This window comes from Tursiops truncatus, chromosome 13 (assembly GCF_011762595.2).
Source record: "Tursiops truncatus isolate mTurTru1 chromosome 13, mTurTru1.mat.Y, whole genome shotgun sequence".
NCBI classification, from domain to species: Eukaryota; Metazoa; Chordata; class Mammalia; order Artiodactyla; family Delphinidae; genus Tursiops; species Tursiops truncatus.
Window position 1 is genome coordinate 6470716 of NC_047046.1, and position 21751 is coordinate 6492466.

General features: G+C 45.8%; 1 protein-coding gene and 1 pseudogene across 2 annotated transcripts; one reads left to right on the forward strand and one right to left on the reverse strand.

The window, feature by feature from the left end:
• Positions 1-48: 48 nt before the first annotated feature.
• RILPL2 (Rab interacting lysosomal protein like 2) lies at positions 49-21751 on the forward strand. Of its 2 annotated transcripts, XM_004312837.4 has the most exons (4): positions 76-670; positions 8088-8239; positions 13734-13844; positions 21233-21751. In XM_004312837.4, exons 1-4 carry the CDS (start codon positions 350-352, stop codon positions 21261-21263), a joined length of 615 nt encoding a protein of 204 aa, XP_004312885.1. In that variant the 5' UTR covers positions 76-349; the 3' UTR covers positions 21264-21751. The 2 variants fall into 2 exon arrangements, with proteins under 2 accessions (XP_019805807.1, XP_004312885.1); XM_019950248.3 differs by lacking the exons at positions 13734-13844; positions 21233-21751 and adding an exon at positions 13052-13727 and having other exon boundaries at positions 49-670.
• LOC101317137 (large ribosomal subunit protein eL37 pseudogene) lies at positions 5013-5403 on the reverse strand (annotated as a pseudogene).

Here is a 21751-nt window from a genome sequence, read left to right on the forward strand (position 1 = left end):
GGCTGGGAGCGATCACTGTCACCCCTTAACCTCTCTGTTCCTCTTCGCGGCGGCCCTCCCTTTCCCTTGTCCTTTCGTGCCCCAACCACAACCTGGAGGCCACACTCCAGCACGGGCCTCCGCTGGGACGGTGCACCGGGAGTCCTGGCCAGAGATCTGCCCTGCGTGGCCTCCTCCTACAGCCCCTCTCCGGGCCCACCCCTCGGCTGCGCTGATTGGCTGCTCCTGCCCCGCCCTGAACAGGCAGGGTCCACTGACCCGCGGAAAGTTTTCCGTGCCGGGAGGAAGCTGGACATTCGGAGACTCCGAGAAAGCAGCAGCTCCGGAGGCTGCGGGGGTCTGGGCGGCCATGGAGGAGCCCCCTTTGCGAGAGGAGGAAGAGGAGGAGGGGGACGAGGCTGGGCCCGAGGGGGCCCTGGGCAAGAGCCCCTTCCAGCTGACCGCCGAGGACGTATATGACATCTCCTACGTGATGGGCCGCGAGCTGATGGCCCTGGGCAGCGACCCCCGGGTGACACAGCTGCAGTTCAAGATCGTCCGCGTCCTGGAGATGCTGGAGGCGCTGGTCAATGAGGGCAGCCTGACGGTGGAGGAGCTAAGAATGGAGCGGGACAACCTCCGGAAGGAGGTGGAGGGGCTGCGGAGAGAGAGTTCGGCGGCTGGCAGGGAGGTGAGTGCTGGGAGCGGCCACTGGCGGGGGGGACGCTTTCTTCTCTTGAACATCCAAGCCCCTCAAAACAAATCACTACGAGTATGCAGTCCTCAGATTAGAAGCGTTAAGATGGTTAACATTAATCGAGCACTTGCTCGGTGCTGGCCCCTGTGCCGAGTGTGTTCTAAAGCAGCGGCTTCCTGCATTTTTGACCAGGACCTTGAGCAGTGGTTCTCAAGCTTTAGTAGCCATCAAAATCACCTTGAGTGTTCGTTAAAACACAGATTGCCCGGCCCCAGCTGCAGAGTTTCTGACTCAGTAGGTCTGCAATGGGACCTGAGAATCTGCATTTCTCACAAGTTCCAAGATGATGCTGATTCTCTTGGTCCAGGTTTCACACTTTGAGAAACTTTGACCTAGAGTAAGAAATGCTTTTTAACTAAAGAGAAATTAGTACTTATGACCACAAAAAGATACATATAAGAATATTCAGGGCTTCCCTGGTGGCGCAGTGATTAAGAATCCGCCTGCCAATGCAGGGGACACGGGTTCGAGCCCTGGTCCGGGAAGATCCCACATGCCACGGAGCAACTAAGCCCGTGCGCCACAACTACTGAGTCTGCGCTCTAGAGCCTGTGAGCCACAACTGCTGAAGCCCGCACGCCTAGAGCCCGTGCTCCGCAACAAGAGAAGACACCGCAATGAGAAGCCCGCGCACCGCAACGAAGAGTAGCCCGCACTCACCGCAACTCGAGAAAGCCCGCACAGCAACAAAGACCTAACTCAGCCAAAAATTAATTAATTAATTAATTAAAAAAAAAAAAAAAGAGGGCTTCCCTGGTGGCGCAGTGGTTGAGAGTCCGCCTGCCCATGCGGGGGACGCGGGTTCGTGCCTCGGTCCGGGAGGGTCCCACGTGCTGCGGAGCGGCTGGGCCCGTGAGCCATGGCCTCTGGGCCTGCCCGTCCAGAGCCTGTGGTCCGCAGCGGGGGAGGCCACGGCAGTGGGAGGCCCGCGTACCGAAAAAAAAAAAATCAGAGCAGCTTTATTCATAATTGTGCCAAACTGGAAACAATCTAAATGGAAAAGAGGAATACATTTTTTAAATTGTGGTGCATTCATATGATGGGATACTACACAACAATGAAAAAGAGCAGAGTAGTGATACACACAACTGTATGGATGAATCCTACAGATACTACATTGAGAGACAGAAGCCAGGTACAAAAGAGAGCGTCCTGCACGTGGAATTCAAGAACAGGCAAACTAATCTTTACTTATAGAAGACAGGTTGATGGTAGCCCTGGGATGGGAGAATGGGGGGGGGGGGCAGGAGGGACATTTATAGAGAATTAATCCAGGTGTGGTTACATGGGTGTACACATATGGTAAAAATTGTCAAGCTATAAACTCAAGATTAGTGCATTTTTCTGTATATATGTTATACCCCCATTTTACAAAATTACATTTTACGTTGATATCCAGTATTGATGAAACAGAAGTTTCAACAATTTACCCTAACTCTCCCTTACTAAACATGATGTACAGTCATACTTTCCTATTTTTTTTTATGAATTTTTAAATTATTTTGCAACTCACTGAATTAATATCATGACTCACTAGTGAATTTCCAGCTATAGTTAAAAAAAAAAAAACTGCCCCAAGGGGATTATCTCATTTAATCCTCATACTATTATTATTCCCATTTTACAGAAATGGAGGCATAGAACAGTTAAGTAATTTGCCTGAGGACTTAACAAGTAAGAGGTGGAGGCAGGATTTGAGCTCAGAGATGCTAGTCATAACCACACTGTACTAAAATACAGACCTATGACCTTTCTTGTAGTAACATTTGATGAGTGACTGCACTGTGTGGGCTCTGGAGCTATGGCACTAAATTAGACAAGGTCCCTGCCTTCACGGAGCTTCACATCTAGTGGGAGAGGCAAGATACACAGACCTCCGAAACCAGACTACAGGATTACAAACTGAGAAGTATGCCATGAAAGGACAGCAGGAACTGGGTGGCTGAAACTCATAGGGAAGAGTGAAGGTTTCTGGTAGCTTCCTTGGTACTCTTTTATTTCACCTACTCATTGCTCACGGTGACAATTATATTTGTAGATAAGGTTCTTCTTTAGTATCCGTCATATGAGATGGTTGAGTGTCATGATTAGTAGCCTGACTTTTGAGATTCAAGAGCAGTTAAATGACTTGCCTAAGATCCCTCAGCTCACATTCTGTGCTCTTTTCCTGTCACCTCCAGCTCCAGGCACAAGGATATGGAGGAAGCCCCATCATGGACCATGAACAGTGTGGTCTGCACGGGGGCCGGGTCATTTCCTGTCTGGGGCATAGCGGACAAGCTTGTCAGCCAGCAGATGAGCTGGCACGTTTTCCTCCCAAACTGTAGTCTTAAGAACAGGGGTGGGGCAAAAGGCAGAGAAAATGAATATTTAGTGTCACTAGACAGTTTATAAAAATATGCCCTAGTGTTTCTTTCTTTCTTGTTTTTTTTAGTTACCATTTTTAGTTGTGGTAGACATAAAAGTTACCATCTTTTTAAGTGCAGAGTTCAGTGGCCTTAAGTACATTCACAGCCATTATTATGCAACCATCACCACCATCCTCTCCAAAACTCCTGTCTTGCGAAACAAAACTGAAACTCTGTACCCACTAAACACTAACTCCAAATGCCCCCTCTCCCTCAAGCCTCTGGTAACTACTGTTCTACTTTCTGTCTATATGGATTTACCTATTCTAGGTACTTCATATAAGCAGAGTCGGATAATCTTTGTCCTTTTGCCACTGGCTTATTTCACTTAATGTCCTCAAGGTTCTTCCATGTTGTGGCATGTGTCAGAATTTCCTTCCTTTCTAAGGCTGAATACTATTCCATTGTATGGATCCACCACAGTTTGTTTATCTGTCTGTTGATGGACACTTGGGTTGCTTCCACCTCTTGATTTGTGTGAATAATTTTGCTATGAACGTGGATCCATAAATCTCTCTTTAAGTCCCTGCTTTCAAGACTTTGGGGTATATACCCAAAAGTGGAATTGCTGCATCACATGATAATTCTATTTTTAATTTTTAAAGGATCCGCCATTCAGTTTTTCATAGTGACCACACCATTTTACATTCCTACCAGCAATGCACAAGCGTTCCAATTTTTCCACATCCTTGCCAACACTTACTTTCTGATTTGTTTGTTTGATTACGGTAGCCATCACAATGGGTATGAGAATAGTTTGTTTCCTTTCTTTTTTAAAAATTTAAGTTCAAAATTCAAGTGTTACAAAAGTGTTTGCCTTGGAAAAGCTCCCTCCCCATCTCTCTCCACCCCTAGCCACCACTTCCCCTCCCTAGAAAAAATTAAAATGATCAGTTTCTTAAAGTACCCAGAGATACTTTGTGCAAACACAAGCAGATATGAATATATTTTTCCATTATTCACACAAATGGTATTATAATATATACCCCGTTCTGCCTCTTGCTTATTTTCACTTAACATGGCATGAAAGTTGTACTAAATCAGAATATAAAGAGCTTCCTCACCTTTTAATGGCTTTTGAAAACTTCCACCGTACAGTGTTATCAATTGCTCAACGTAAGGGTTCTTAACTTGGAGTTTTTGGAACCCCCCAAGAGGACCATGATTCTAATCCGCAAAATCTATGAACTTGCATGAGAAGAAATTGTATTTTTATTTTCACCAACCTCCATCTGAAATATAACACTTTCTTCAATTATGACTATAGACAACAAACCACAGTAATATTAGCAGTACCTGTGACAATCACCAATGGAAATCACAGATGTTTTCATATCCCATTACAGTGTAGTGCAGAACTCAAAACTTTGTTTTCCTTCTGTATCTTATTAGACCTGTGGCTACATCGTGTTATTTAATAAAGAAGCAGGTCTAGGAATCACAAATTTATTTTTAGAAGATTTTGATGAGTGTGTTATCTTAGTTGGTTTTCTTGTAATTCTATGCCTTTTATACATTTAAAATCAGTATTTTGAGATGAAATCCACGTGGGCTTTACCAAGCTGCCGTAAGGGTCCACGGCACAAAAAAAAAAAGGTTCAGAATCTCTGCTTTAACAAGTTTCCTATCAAAAGACCTTCATTTTCCAATCGTTTGCTCCGACCCCATGCAACAGTGAATTACTCTGACCTGTAGCAGTTGGCCCCCTCAGTATCTAGGGGAAGTGGATTCACTGGGTCAAAGGAAAGCCACATTGGAATTTTTTTTTTTAATTAATTAATTAATGGCTGCATTGGGTCTTCATTGCTGTGCGCGGGCTTTCTCTAGTTAAGGCGAGTGGGGGCTACTCTTCGTTGTGGTGCACGGGCTTCTTATTTTTTTTATTTTTTTTCAAAACCAGAACATTTATTGCGTGACTAATAATTGAAATCCTTAAGGTGAACTGGATGCTGCAACAGCTGCCCTCTTGGGTTTAGGTGTTGTTTCTTCACGGAATCCATGCCTGATTCTGCGGTATACAATTTTTAGGTGCCTCATTCGACCAGTCCCGGTGGTATTTCGTCTTTTAGCTTTAGCACTCCAGTTATACTTCCTCTTCCGCTTGGCAGGGTAGCCACATTTACCACAGGTCGACTTCTGAAGGTGGTAGGCGTTAGAGCCACAGCGGCGGCACAACGTGTGCGTCTTATTCCGACGCTTTCCAAACGAGGACGTTCCCTTCGTCATCTCGCTTCTGCCTCCGAGACCAACGAGCTCGGGCTTCTTATTGTGGTGGCTTCTCTTGTTGCGGAGCACGGGCTCTAGGTGTGTGGGCTTCAGCAGTTGCAGCTCGCGGGCTCTACAGCGCAGGCTCAGTAGCTGTGGCGCACAGGCTCAGTTGCTCCGCGGCACGTGGGATCATCCCGGATCAGGGCTCGAACTCGTGTCCCCTGCATTGGCAGGCGGATTCTCAACCACTGCGCCACCAGGGAAGGGAAGTCCCCTAAATTGGAAGGTTTAATAAGTATTGTCAAGTTGCACTCCAAAGGGGTTAAAGAGATTGGCTCCCTCTGCAATCGGTGAAGGAACTGGTTTCCCCACAGCTTTTACAACACAGTGTGTTTTCAAACACGCTGATGTTTATCAATCCGAGAAGAGGAATGTGGTCACTATTGCATTTCTCTTTATAGTGTGGCTTATTCTCTTTGTCACCTGTAGAATATTCCAGAGTGTGGTTGTGCCTTAGTTTGTTTAACTAGACTTCTGCTAATGGACATTTAGGTTGTTTTCAAATATTTGCTTTATTTTAACTTTAGCTTGAAAAAATGTCAAACCTATGGAAGAGTTGCAAGATAAGTACAATGAACACTTGTATACCCTTCACCTCAATTCAGGTGTTATATTCAGGTGTATGTATATATGTGTTTGTGTGTGTGTATACTATGTCTTAAGAGATACACACTGAAGTATTATATACACACATATACATACATGTATATATGCACATGTGTACTCATATTTAACAAATATTTATGTCTATATATTATTTATTTGCTCAGAATCTTCAGACATTATGTTAGCTGCAGAGTTAGTAAAAGATTAGGATCTTTCACCCTAAATACTAAATACTTCAGTGTGTATCTCCTAAGACATATTGTTACATAACCACAATAAATAATTGAATTCGGGGGAAAAGTTGGTAGAATACTAAGATCTAATAGGCCATCCCTATTCAAAATTCATAATAATATCCTTTATCGCATTTTTTTTTCTGATGCAAGATCCAATGCAGGGTTATACGGCACCTTTAGGACATATCTCTTTAGCCAGCTTTAGTCTGGAACAGTTCCTCAGCTTTTCCTTGTCTTTCATGACCTTGACATTTTTTGAAGATTGTATATCAGTTAGTCTGTAGAATGTCCTTCAACTTGGGCTTGTTCTGATGTCTCCTCATGGTTAGATTCAAGTTATACATGTTTAGCAGGGATACCACTTAAGTGTGCTGTGTCCTTCTCGGTGCCTCATATCAGGAGGCACCTGATTCAGTTTGTCGTTATTGGCGATGATAACTTCTATCACTTGGTTAAGGTGGTGTCTGCAAGATTTCTGCACTGTAAGGGTGTCTTTGTTCCCTTTGTAATGCATAAGTAGCCTATGGGAAAGTACTTTGAAACTGTGAAATATCCTGTTCCTCAACAAACTTTCACCCCAAAGTTTTAGGTCCATTCATTAGTCTTGCCTGAATCAATTATTACTGCGTTGGTTGCAAAAGGATGATTTTCTGACTCTATCATCTTCTACACTTATTAATTGGCATTCTTCTGTAAAGTACAGATCCCCCTCCTCCTTTCTGGTATTAGTCCGAGTTCTCCAGAGAAATAGAACAATAGGTGATATAGATGTAGATATAGACACAGATGAAATTGTTTATCATAGGAATCGGCTCACGTGGTTATGGAGGCCGAGAAGACCCACAATCTGCTGCCTGCAAACTGTAGAATAAGGAAAGCCGGTGGTGTAATTCAGTCCAAGTCAGAAGGCTTGCGTCAGGGGGCTGATGGCATAAGTCCTGGTCTAGGTCCAAAAGCCCAAGAACCAGGAGGGTTGATGTGCACTGTCCAAGGGCAGGAGAAGAAGGATGTCCTGCTCAAGCAGGGAGTGAATTCACCCTCTCTCCACCTTTTTGTTCTATTCAGGCCCTCAATGGATTGGATGAAGCCCACCCACACTGGGGAGGAGCCTCTGCTGTACTCAGGTCACCAAGTCAAATGCTAATCTCTTCCAGAAACACCTTCACAGACACACCCAGAAATAATGGGTTAACCAGCTGTCTGGGCATCCCTTAGCCCAGTCAAGTTGACACATAAGATTAGCCATTACATCCCCATTAATTAGTTAATTAATTTAAATTTAAATTTTTATTTATTTTATTTTTTTGGCCACGCCACTCAGCATGTGGGATCTTAGTTCCCCGACCAGGGATTGAACCCATGCCCCTCGCAGTGGAAGCTTGGAGTCCTAACCACTGGACCACCAGGGAATTCCCTAAATTAAAAATTTTAAGTATGGATTCCTGAATCCTGTTTTTATTTAATGGGTTACTATCCATTCCTGTTACTATTCACGCGGATACTCAAGTCGTTCAGTTTGGCCAGTAGGAGTGCCTTCAAACTGTGTCCTTTTGATCTGTCTCCATCCCTTACACAATGGAATGTTCCAGACTCAACTTGGACTTTCCCTGTTCCAGCCCTGGACTCAGCTTTTCTCCAAGGAGCCCTGGCTCCTTTCTTGGAGAATGGTACTTGAAATTCTTGCCTCTTTACCATCAACCAAACACTTCCAACAGGCAACGTCTCATCTCATCGGCTCCCTGGGAGTAGTAACAGAACAAGAGAAGTTTCCTTTCTAGGATGGACAGTCCATCCTCATGAGGGAAACTGTATAAGTGATATCTTTTCTTACAGATGAACCTGGGACCAGACAAAATGGTGGTTGACCTGACAGATCCCAACCGACCACGCTTTACTCTACAGGAGCTGAGAGACGTGCTGCAGGAGCGCAACAAACTCAAGTCGCAGCTGCTGGTGGTGCAGGAAGAGCTGCAGTGCTATAAGAGGTGGGCTGTGCTGCCTGGGGCTCCTACACCGCAGAGCAAGACGCTGCCTAGAATTCCTTGATATATTACATATCTGTTCTTATGTTCATCCAATCTACTTATTGAAGACCCACTATATGCCAGACACTATTCCTGGCACTGGGGGTAGAGCAGGAACAAAACAGAAAGTCCGTGCTAGTCTGGGGGAAGACAGGCAATCAGCCAGAAGGCCTGCAATGAACACACAGGATAATGGTGGTGAATGCTGAAGAGAATGTAGATCAAGGTGACATGACAGAGAGCAGAGTGCTGGGGGGGCCCTGCTTTAGACTGGGTGGTCAGGGAAGACCCCCCTGAGGTGAATGACAAGAAGCAGCCAACCATGTAAAGATTTGGTTGCGTAAAAGTAGAACAAGAAGCGCAAAGGCCCTGAGGTAGGAACCCATTTGGCCAATTAAAGAGGCCCACCATGGTGGAACTTGGAATATGAGGTAGAGGACGGTCCAGAAGAGACGGAGGGGTGGCCTTTTTGGACACAGGAAGGAGCTCTAGTTTTGGGGTTTTTTTAAAAATAAATTTATTTATTTTTGGCTGTGTTGGGTCTTCGTTGCAGTGCATGGGCTTCTCATTGTTGTGGCTTCTCTTGTTGCGGAGCACGGGCTCTAGGCACGCAGGCTTCAGTAGTTGTGGCTTGCGGTCTCTAGAGCTCAGGCTCAGTAGTTGTGGCGCATGGGCTTAGTTGCTCCACGGCATATGGAATCTTCCCAGGCCAGGGTTCAAACCTATGTCCCTTGCATTGGCAGGCAGATTCTTAACCACTGTGCCACCAGGGAAGCCCAGGAGCTCTAGTTTTATTGTAAGTGTAATGTGAAGATCTTGGGAAATCTTAAGGGAATGACACAGTCTGATTTACTATTTTAAAAGATCAGTGTGGTGATTTTGATAACTGAATGACTTGGTTATGTGAGAGAATGTCCGTGTTCTCTGGAAAGACACTTAAGCATTTAGGAGTGAGGGGGTAAGATTCTTTTCTCCAGTTTACTCTCAAGTGGTTCAGGGAGAAGATGGTTGCATGGGTGGGTGGGTAGGTGGATAGGTGGATGGATGGATGGATGGGTAGGTAGATAGATACACGGATAAGCATTTGAGGGATCTGGGTAGATATATGGGAAGTTTTTGTACTAGTATTACACCTTTTCTCTAAGTTTGAAATTGTATAAAAATTACAAGTTAGAAAAGATCACAATAATACTGGGTAGAGGAGGAACTGTAGGACAAGCAAGAGAGGAAATAAGGAAGCTGTTGACATAGTAGGTTTGGACTTCACTTTATCCTTCTGCACCATGTTTCCCCAAATAGTTTACTTTATGTAGGTATTTCTTGAAAAGGGAGCTCTAGGGAGTTCCCTGGTGGTCCGGTGGCTAGGATTCGGCGCTTTCACTGCTGTGGCCCGGATTCAATCCCTGGTCGGGGAACTGAGTTCCCACAAGCCACACAGCGTGGCAAAAAGGAGCTCTGTGGTTGAATAATTCTGGGAAACACTGAGTTAAACAAAGCAGGTTTCCTTAGAGGCAGGAGAAGGAAAGATCAAGAGAATAAAAACATGGTGCCAGGACTTCCCTGGTGGTCCAGTGGTTAAGACTTCGAGCTCCCAATGCAGGGGGGCGCAGGTTCGATCCCTGGTGGGGGAACTAAGATCCCACATACCTCAGGGTGCCGCCAAAAAGTAAAAACCAAAACAAACAAAATGTAGTGCCAACTAATATTTATCAATGCTTACCATGTGCTAAGTGTATCCCGAGCATCATTTCAATTAGTGTTCACAGCAAGCCTATGAGTTAGGGTAATGTTATCCCCAAGATGATCTAAGGGTCAGAGAGGTCAAGTACCTGCTTGAAGTCCCAGGGCTGGTGGTGGCAACCTTGAGACATGGCGTCAGACAGCCTGACATTAGAGCCTGAGCTTTTAATTATCATGCCACATTTGGACTCGGAAAGTTTGGAAGTAAGGAAATACTCTAATTCAAAACAAAACAAAGCTCCAATGATATTATTCCTTAAATTCATTCAATGTGGCATCATTAAGAGAGCATCAAAGTAAAAATGTCCTAGGAAGCTAAATCCAAAAGAGCTGAGCTCTGCCAACAGGAATTTAATTGTCTTCCTTCTGCTGAGGTTGGAACGCTGTTAATGGAAAGACCTGTCTTCATCTCATTTAATAAGTACTCCAGACACGGTTAATTAAAAAGAGGAACTCTTAGACTGCCGATGCCATGAGCAGCTGGCTAGTGAATAAAGCAACCCACGTTAGTTCCAGTTTTGAATTCCCAGAGAACAACAGATGTGCACTTCCCATCTGGTACAGGCCAATAGACAGACAGCAGGATTCTGTTTAGTCTCCTGTGTTATATATTCTGGAGAAACCAGAATGTCAACTGAGGTGTTCTCTTAGCAACTGCATCAATTTGGAGGCCGAAGCTCATACTAATGATAGTTTTAACTGAAAGCAGAGATGGTCGACTGTTTCCAAAGATGGTCACAACGGTTTTTCCCATCCTGCATTCCTTTTTTAATTAATTAATTATTTATTTATTTATTTTATTTTTGGCTGCATTGGGTCTTCGTTGCTGCACGTGGACTTTCTCTAGTTGCAGCGAGCTGGGGCTACTCTTCATTGCGGTGCGCGGGCTTCTTATTGCGGTGGCTTCTCTTGTGCGGAGCACGGGCTCTAGGCGCGCGGGCTTCAGTAGTTGCGGCACACGGGCTCAGCAGCTGTGGCGCACAAGCTCTAGAGCGCTGGCTTAATAGTTGTGGCACACAGGCTTAGTAGCTCCGCGGCATGTGGGATCTTCCCGGACCAGGGCTCGAACCCGTGTTCCCTACTTTGGCAGGCGGATTCTTAACCACTGTGCCACAAGGGAAGTCCCCCTGCATTCCTTTTCCAATGATATTTTTCCACTCCTCTCATCGGAGTAGAGGTAGAGTCTGTTTTCCGTCCCCTTGAATCTGGACGGCCCTATGACTTGCTCTGACCAATCGAATGTGGTAGAAGTGATGCTGTTTGGCTTCCTAGGTTAAGGCTCTAAAAGGCCTAGCAGCTTCCATGTTTGTGCTCTCAGATTGCTGCCTTGAGACCACCATGCTATGAGGAAGCTCAAGGTAGTCACATGGAGAGGTCACATGAAGAAGAACCAAGGTGCCCCATATGACAACCCCAGCTGCATCCAGCCCCCAGCCGATCCTCCAACTGAATGCAGCCAGTTGAGAACCCCAAACTAGACCATCAGGAGAACCACCAAATGAACCATAAGAAACAGAGCCATCATGAGAAGTCATAAATCATCATAGTTTTAAATCACTAAGTTTTAGGGTGTTATGTAATGGTAGATAGTGGGAAAAGGTAATTTTTAGATGATTCTCATATGAATATTATTATAATAAATATATATAATAAAAATAGAAATAATATTAAGTAATAAGAGCCCACTCTTTGCAAAGAAAGAGAGAGAGGGGTAAATTCTGCTATCTGACATTCATACCTAAAGGGGTATCTCAGTCAGCTCAAGCTGCCATAACAAAACACCAGAGACTGGGTGGCTTAAACAATAGAAATTTTTTTTCTCACAGTTCTGGAGGCTAGAAGTCCAAGGTCAAGGTGCCAGTATGGTTGGTTCTGGCTCTTCCTGGCTTGTAGACAGCTGCCTTCTTGCTGTGTCCTCAAATGGTGGGGAGAATGAGAGAGCAAGCCGTCTGGTGTCTCTTCTTACAAGGGCACTAATCCCATCATGAGGGCCCACCCTCATGACCTCATGTAAACCTAATTGTCTTCCAAAGGTCCCATCTTCAAATACCATAACATTAAGGGTTAGGGCTTCAACATATGAATTCAGTCTGTAGTAAGCGGAAAATTGATGCCTATAGCATCGACATAAATTTACCAGTAGGTACCACAACAAAATACCTAAGTGGATCTAATGAGCTTACTGGGTCAGACTTTTTTTTTTTTAATATTTATTTATTTATTTATGTGGCTGCATCAGGTCTTAGTTGCAGCATGTGGGCTCTCTAGTTGTGGCACCCTGGCTTAGTTGCCCCACGGCATGTGGGATCTTAGTTCCCCGACCAGGGATCGAACTTGCATCCCCTGCATTGGAAGGCAGATTATTTTTTAATATTTAAAAAATTATTTATTTATTTATCTATGGCTGTGTTGGGTCTTCGTTGCTGCATGCGGGCTTTCTCTAGTTGTGGCGAGCAGGGGCTACTCTTCATTGCAGTGCACAGGCTTCTCATTGTGGTGGCTTCTCTTGCGGAGCACGGGCTCCAGGCGCCTGAGCTTCAGTAACTGTGGCACGGGGGCTCAGTAGTTGTGGCTTGCAGGCTCCAGAGTGCAGGCTCAGTGGTTGTGGTGCAGGGGCTTGGTTGATCCACGGCATGTGGGATCTTCCCGGACCATGGCTTGAACCCGTGTCCCCTGCATTGGCAGGCAGATTCTTAACCACTCCGCCACCCGGGAAGTCCCATGGAAGGCGGATTCTTAACCACTGGACCACCAAGGAAGTCCCTGGGTCAGACATTTAAATGCTTCACCGTGGTCAGCCTTCTTTTGGTTGCAGGTGACAGAGATCCAATTCAAACTAGCTTAAGCACAAAAGGGAGTTTTATCGGTCACATAGCTGGGAAGGATCCTGGAACTGGTCTCAGAAATAAAGGAAAAACTGCAACTAAGGCCTCAGTGTTGGAATCAGGGACTGTGTGCCTCTTTCTTTCCTCTTTGCTTCTCTTCATTGGCCTTATTATTTTGTATTAAAGACAGTCCTTCTCTGAATCTTAGGAAGCATGGCTGCTGGCAATCAGCAAGTGAGAGAGAATAGCCTTCTTCCAACTTCTGTACATCAAATCCAGGGAAGTACTCTGGCCCTCTTTGGGTCACCTGACCTAAATATCTTATTGATCAATATCAATCTAGGTCTTATCACCATCTGACTTACTATATATTTTTAAATTTTACTTATTTATTTGTTTCTTGACTGTTTCCTTTCCCAATGGGATATAAATTGCATGAGAGAAGGTATTTTATCTATTTTGTTAATTGCTATGTCTATATACATTGGTACAATTTGTAGCTTAATAATATTTGTTGAACGAATGAATGAATTCCATTTATTATCTCGCTTAATCCCTCAATCCTAGGAATTAGGTACTTTCATTATCCTTATTTTACTAATTAGGAAATCAAGGGTTAAGTTAGAGGATTTATACATGGTTATATTTCTAGCAATTGGAGAAGCTTAAAGTACCAGCCAATGGAATTAGCCAAGGGAAAGAAAGAAGAGGTGTCAACAGTGGAAAGGTGGAAGGAAGATTCTAATCATCTGAGTCAGAATGTCTAACTGTAACATTTCAATGATAATATTATTAATATAATAATAATTATTAAGCACCTTCACTTTCAGAGCTGCACAGATAAGAGATCTACAATAAAACAACCCACTTATTTGTCTCCTTTTTCCTAGTGGCCTGATCCCAGCAAGAGAAGGCCCAGGAGGAAGAAGAGAAAAAGATGCTCTGGTTACCAGGGCCAGCAATGCCAGCAGTAACAAGGAGGAGACAATCATAAGGAAGCTGTAAGTCACCTGGCTGCCCCCTGTTGCCACTAAATAATCACTAAAGGAAGGAGTTGGGGTGAGAGGGGGAGGTCCTGCTCTCCTGGTGGTGGTCTTGCAGCTGCTATGAAAACTCATTGCCGGTGTATTATAATATCTGCCAGGCAGTAGCGTAAGCATTTAACATATTTTAATTCATTGACTCTTCACAGTGACCCTATGAGGTAGGAACTATTACAATCCCCAACTTACAGATGGGGAAGTAAAGACCAAGAAGTAAAGTTACGTACCCAGGGTCACACAGATAGTAAACAGTGAAGTCAGGATTTGAACCCAAGGAAATCCAGATTCTACACTCCACTGCCTCCCTATGATATAATAACAATAACCAAATAATAATAATATTACAACCACAAGAAAAACACAGTAACAATAATGATTGGAGTTTAAGGGGGCTAGTTCATCACCAACTTTGGAGGACCCTGGGTCTCCCAACGCTGGGACCCATAATGCAGTGTCCTCTGAATACCCCCTTCGTGTTCACGCACCATTGTTAATCCCTTGTTTCTTTGCTTGCTGTGCCTCAAACCATGGGTGTGGGACACTAGTTAAAATTCAGATTCTCAGATATCAAGTCATCGGTTCTAGGATGAGGCCCAGAAATCTGGATTTTTACTAAATTCCCAGACAGTTCTGATGTGGGGAACCCTTGGACCACACCTTGAGATGTGCCTTTTCTGTCTACAGATAGATGTCAGTACAATTAGGCACACCTTTCCTCCACCCCAGGCTGAAGGGAGCAGCTGGTTTGCCTTGGTTGCTTTGAGAATGTCCGGCCTGGTGACAGTTTATCAGCTCCTGGTCTTTTGGATCGAAAGTGAGAAATAGCCTCGATCAGGGATCTCAAACTAGAAAGCCTACGGGGGCCAAGCACTTAATGTGGATGAGTGATGGGGCTGTGGGGTGGGGTAGGGGACAGTTGCCCCTCAGTTCTGTCTGGCCTAGGAATAACATGTTACCAGAGCTTCCGCTTCTTGAGTGAAGCCGAGAAGCCGGATTTGTTCATGGAATCTGATTTCCAAATGCTGGCAAATAATTTAAGATTAAAAATAAAGACTGTACGATCCAAACGACCCACCATCGCAGGCTGTATCAGGTCCTAGGCCGCCATCTGGCTCTTGCTCCATTATTCCTGCCTCTCAGGGAGGGCTGAGGGGACCTTGTTTTCTTCCATTCATTCGGTCATTAGTCAGTCAACAAACCCTCACTGAGTCTATATTGTGCACCAGGTGTGGTGCTTAAGCTGGGGGTGCTGCAGTGACCTATTTTGCAAGGACTTCGTGGACTCCAACTTCACAGGGAAATAATTTTGAGGGATCAGAGATTCTGAGTTACCTTCCAGGGCAGGTTTAATTAAGATGCCTTTGTTTCAAGAGAGAGGAGAAAATTTTATTTTTATTTTTCTCTTTTTGGATCTCAGGAACATAGGGTTGCATTAGTGAGTCTCAGCTCATGGCACAATGCACCTTGCTGTGAGCGTAAGACCCCTTTCTTCTTGGTTTTATTTGTTCCCTCTTTATCCCCATCCCCCATTCCCATTCTGCTTCCCAGCTCCCCTCCCCCTCAGCCAGTCTCCTATGGGTATTTATCTACCATGTTCTAAAAATTGTATATTGTCTTTTGTGGATGTATTTTCAATAGTAACTGATATTTTGTTTAACACTTCATTCTGTTTCCTCGTATTGTTTTTTTTTTTTCTTCACTAAGCACTGTTGTTGTTTTCTTTTTTATCAGGCACCCTTTTTTTTTAGAAAAAGAAATATATATTTAAAAAAATTTTTGGCTGTACCGTGGCATGCGGGATCTTAGTACCCCGACCAGGGATGGAACCCGTGACCCTTGCAGTGGAAGCGCAGAGTCCTAACCGCTGGACTGCCAGGGAATTCCCTCAGGAACTCTTTTTTAATTTTTAATAATATATTTTACTAACCCAACACATCCAAAATATTATCATTTCAACGTGTGATCACTATAAAACATTATTAATGAGATATTTTACATTCTTTTTTTTAAATAGTAAGCCCTTGAAATCTGATGTGTATTTTACACTGACAGCACATTTCAGTTAAAGACTCGTTATGGGGCTTCTCTGGTGGCACAGTGGTTAAGAATCCGCCTGCCAATGCAGGGGGCACGGGTTCGAGCCCTGGTCTGGGAAGATCCCATACGCCGCGGAGCAGCTAAGCCCGTGTGCCACAACTACTGAGCCTGCACTCTAGAGCCCGTGAGCCACAACTACTGAAGCCCGCGCGCCCTAGAGCCCGTGCTCCACAACAAGAGAAGCCACCACAATAAGAAGCCTGTGCACCGCAACAGAGAGTAGCCCCCGCTCACCGCAACTAGAGAAAGCCCGTGCACAGCAATGAAGACCCAACGCAGCCAAAAATAAATAAAATTAATTAATTAATTTAGAAAAAAAAAGACTCGTTTTGTTTCAAGGGCTCAAAAGGCATGTGGCCACTGTATTGGACAGCATAGCTTTAGCCGATATATGGTCAGATGCTTTGGGCTTTGAGTTTGAATGATCTTTTTTTTTTTTTTCTCATATTTTTTATTTTAATCATACCTAACATAAAATTTACCATTTTAATTTTTTTTTTTTTGCGGTACGCGGGCCCCTCACCGTTGTGGCCTCTCCCGTTGCGGAGCACAGGCTCCGGACGCGCAGGCCCAGCGGCCATGGCTCACAGGCCCAGCTGCTCCCGAACCGGGGCACGAACCCGTGTCCCCTGCATCGGCAGGCGGACTCACAACCACTGTGCCACCAGGGAAGCCCTTAATTATTTTTTTAAAAATTGAAGTATAGTTGGACTTCCCCGGTGGTCCAGTGGTTAAGACTCCACACTTCCAATGCAGGGGCTGCGGGTTTGATCCCTGGTCGGGGAACTAAGATCCTGTATGCCGTGTGGCGCAGCCAAAAAAAAATAATAATAATAAAGAAATTGTAGTACAGTTGATTTATAATGTTGTATTAGTTTCAGGTATACAGCAAAACGATTCAGTTATACAAATATATATATTCTTTTTCAGATTATTTTCCATTATAGGTTATTACAAGATATTGAATATAGTTCCCTGTGCTGTACAGTAGGTCCTTGTTGTTCATCTATTTTATATACAGTAGTTTGTATCTATTAATCCCAAACTCCTAATTTATCCATCCCCGCCACTTCCCCTTTTCTCACCATAAGATTGTTTTCTCTGTCTGTGAGACCATTTTAATCACTTTTAAGTGTACAATTCAGTCACATTAAATGCATTAAGATCCTGTGCGTCCACCACCACTATCCATTTCCGGAACTGTTTCGTCATCCTGTCCCGAAGCTCTGTCCCCATTAACCATTAACTCTTCTGTTCCCCTCCTCCAGCCCCTGGCACCCACCACTCTACTTTCGGTCTCTATGAATCTGACTACCCTTGGGACCTCATATAAGTGGAGACATGCAGTATTTGTCCTTTCATGACTGGCTCATGTGATTAGCATAATGTCTTCAGGTTCATCCATGTTGTACCACGTGTCAGAATTTCTTTCCTCTTTAAGGCCCAGTGATATTCCATGGTATGTATAGACCACATTCGATTTATCCGTTCATCTGTGGATGGACATTAAGCAGTTTTTAAGAGCTGTCCATATAGCAGCATAGACATCCAACTTGTTTCTGACCCCAGCGATGGGATCGCAGGTTGCCTCCCCCACTGTGGACAGTGCTGCAGTGAATATCTCCATGCTTCTTCATGTCCTCTCCTGGACCTGGGTGTGAATTTCCCAGGGATATATACCCAGGAGTGATATTGCAGGGCCGTGGGGCCTATCATCCAGGGTTCTTGCTTATCAACAAAGGCTCACGCAAAAGGAGTGACTGAAAAGATTTAAAGAAGGGACATTTTACAGACGTGGGAACAGAGATGCGGGATGGAGAAGCATGGAGAAGCATCCTGGGGTGGGCAGCAGAGGGGCGGGGGGAGGGAGCTGTGAGGGGAAGGGGGAGAGTCATACAGGCATGTGGCCTTTAGAAGAGGAGCACACAGTAACTAGTGAAACAAAGCCTGGCACGGACAGAGCAGGGAGTGAATGCCCTCACCTCTCTCTCTTCCCACCCTCCCCACGCGTGCAGGCGCTTCCCATTGGCTGAGCCCAGCCGGAAGCTAGAGGACAAGGGAGCTTGTTGAGATCCCCCACAGAGCTCAGCCGCCTGGAGCCGCAGGCTAGTGAAGAGAGGGGATGCTTCTGCAGGGGCAAACAGCCCCCCGAGTGCGTGTCTTAGTTCAGTTAAGTATTACGCGCAGGCTCAGCGGCCATGGTTCACGGGCCCAGCCGCTCCGCAGCATGTGGGATCTTCCCAGACCGGGGCACGAACCCGTGTCCCCTGCATCGGCAGGCGGACTCTCAACCACTGCGGCACCAGGGAAGCCCTACCAGGCTTTCTTGAATGGCTGCATGAAACAGCTTTATCAGACGAGACCACCTGAAACCACATTTACTTACTCTTCCAACAAATACTTATTGAGAGCCTACCATGTGCTAGGCACTGGTCTAGGTGCTGGGGATACAGTGAGCAAGACGGATTCCCTGCCCTCATGGCGCTTACATTCCAGCAGGGGAGGCAGAGGGTGAACCGGTCAGGAAATGTACTAACGGGACAGCTTCAGATGGCCCTACCTGTGCTGAAGACCATTAAATAGGGTGCTGAGAAAGAGGTTGATCAGGAGCTGGTTTTTTTTTTTTTAAGTTATTTTTGGCCATGCCACGCGACTTATGGGATCTTAGTTCCCCAAACAGGGATCGAATCCGGGCCCTGGGCGGTGAAAGCGCGGAGTCCTAACCACTGGACCGCCAGGAAGTTCCCGATAGGGAGCTACTTTAGATTTGGGGAGTCCCAGAAGACGTCTATGGAAAGGCAACATTCAAGCTGAGCCCTGGAAGGCCATAGCGACCTGAGTTTTCCCTGCCTTCCTGGCAGAGGGAACAGCAGGTGTAAAGGCCAGAGGCTAGAGAGAGCTTGTGCAACAGAGATCATGGTGGCTGGAGCGGCAAAGAGAAGGGAGGCAAGGTTGGAGAAGGGGAGGGAGCGGGTCATTCGGGGCCGAGTGGATCCCGGTGACGACTTTGGGTTTCATTCTAAGTGCTTTGGAAAGACCTTGGAAGGTTTGAAGCTGGGGAGTGACATGTCCATAGTCACCTATAAAAAGGTCACTCTGGCTGCTTTGTGAAGAAGGGTTGAGGGGACAAGTAGGGCCAGTGGGAGTGTCTCTTCCCCAAGAAAGGGTCTCCCGAGGTAAGATAATGAATGAAAGAGCATCTCCACCCTACAGCAGGTGTCAGATCTGAAGGTGTTTATTTGGGACATTCACTGGCTGAGGATCTCACTGTAAACAAGGCTTCTAGACCCATAAGCTACTGGTTTCTTTCTTTTACTATTTATTTATTTATTTTATTTTTGGCTGTGTCGGTCTTAGTTGCGGTGTTCGGGATCTTTTTGCAGCACGCGAGATCCTCTGCTGAGGTGCATGGGCTTCTCTCCGGCCGTGGCCCGCATGCTCAGTGGTTGCGACACACGCGGGCTTAGTTGCCCCACGGCATGTGGGATCTTAGTTCCCTGACCAGGGATCGAACCCGTGTCCCCTGCATCAGAAGGCGGATTCTTAACCACCGGACCACCAGGGAAGTCCCCATAAGCTACTGGTTTCTTTCTGCCTCTTCTAGGGGAGTTCTTTGGGTTACTTAATTGGAGTTTGAGCCTGATACGGCAAAAATACAATGTTTGTAAGCCAGCCTGAGGACACAGGTTTAAAGAGCGTGAGACCACAAATTCACGTCAGACAAGATTACTCAGCTAATGGAATGAATGAGTGAATGAATGAATGAACGACTCTCCGAAGGAGTAGGTCATGCTGAGAAGGATTTTTGTCTTTGTCCTGAGGACAGTGGGGAGCCATGCAAGGGTTTAAACTGAGGAGTGACTGAGCTCTGCACAGTGACGCGGTCATTCTGGCCACCCCATGAGTGGATTGTGGGGGGAGGGGAGGCTGTTATGCTCCTCCTGGTGGCTTGGCCTGCGGGTGGCAGTGGAGGAGATGAGAAGTGGGGGGATCAGAACATAGCTGGGGCGTGGTGACTAAAATACAGCAGGTGGGCTGAGGGGAGACGAGTTGAGAACAACTCCCGGTTGCTGGCTTGAATGACGTTTCCTGAGACAGGGAAGTGGGGTTGGCGGGGTATGCGCAGGCTCAGGGGGCGGGCGGCTGAGCCCTAACGCCTGTATCCGCATGTGAGTCAAGGGCTCGTCCTGCTGTTGCTGGCAGAGCTGCTAGCGGTGCTCAAGAGGTTTGTCTTTGACTGGAAGCAAGAGCCCGTATCCCCATCACTGACTTTTCAGCCCACCAGCCATCTTTCCTACAACTGGAAATAGCATTGACACTGTACTTTGCGTCACTGTACTTTGATCAACCCCAGATGTCATTCTGTTTTTAAAATTTTATTTATTTATTTATTTTTGGCTGCACTGGCTCTTCGTTGCAGCGCGGGCTTTTCTCTAGTTGCGGTGAGCGGGGGCTGCTCTTCATTGCGGTGTGCAGGCTTCTCATTGCGGTGGCTGCTCTTGTTGCGGAGCACGGGCTCTAGGCGCGCGGGCTTCAGTAGCTGTGGCACGCGGGCTCAGTAGTTGTGGCGCACAGGCTTAGTTGCTCCGAGGCATGTGGAATCTTCCCCGACCAGGGATAGAACCTGTGTCCCCTGCGTTGGCGGGCAGATTCTTATCCACTGCGCCACCAGGGAAGCCCCCAGATGTCATTCTTCCTTTTCAAAACTTTGCATGAGGGGGACTGAAAGTTTGTTACTCATGCCTCAGGGGATATCTTTATATGTTTTATCTGTTATATCCAAGAACTTACATGTTACTCTTTATTCATTGCAAATATCTATTTTATAATTGTAGGTACCATTGAGAAGTTATCACTTCCTCTACAATAAAAACCACTTAAAATCAGAAATTTAAAAAAAAAAAAAGGTTCCAGACTCCATCTGTCAGTCTAGCACAGTAGTTATGTGGGCTCTGGGCCCAAGTCCCAGTGGTTCCAAGGTATGCTGTGTGACCTTGGGCCTGTTACTTAACCTCCCATAACCTCAGTTTGCTCATCTATAAAATGGGGGTATTGATTGTACTCACCTCCTCATGTTGTTATGAGTTTGAAATGAGCTAGTAGATGGAAAGCCCTGGAACAGTGCCTGTCCCATAATGAGCCCCGAGGAAATGGCCTGCAGGAGCTGCTTACAGATTTTGCAGGAGGTTCTGCACCTCCCACTTCAGAACTCGCTCTGTTTCCTCTGACCCCTCTCTCTCTCCACCCAGGTTCTCTTTCCGGTCAGGGAAGCAGACATAGATCTGGGACCATGGCTCAGTTCTCAGAAGACGACTTCAAAAATCATCTCTCAGTGCCAGTGCGTACCCACTGCACTTGCTCCTTTGTTTCCCCTCAAAGCCGTCTGAGGAGGAACGGATGAGGTTTTCTCCCCGGCTGCTGAATTGAACACCCCCGAAGGCTGGGCCAGGGCGAGTGAAGCGGCACAAAGAAACCGAGAAAGCAGAAGGAAAGCGAAATGGGGCCACCTGCAGCCCCACTTCAACCCCCCAAGAGGCCCCCAGCGTGCGGATGTGCTTTCTGCTTCTCAGGGCTCACAAACGACCCAGGTCTTTACTGCATAGCTGCAAAATACACCAGCCCAAACCAGGGTGGGGAGAAGAGGATGCAGGACCATCTGGTATGGACTTTGCAGTGACGACTTCACTGATATTTGGTGACTATCTGATTTTGCTAACGTGACTTTCTTTACATGATTTTTTAATTAAAGTAAAATGACTTTTACACTT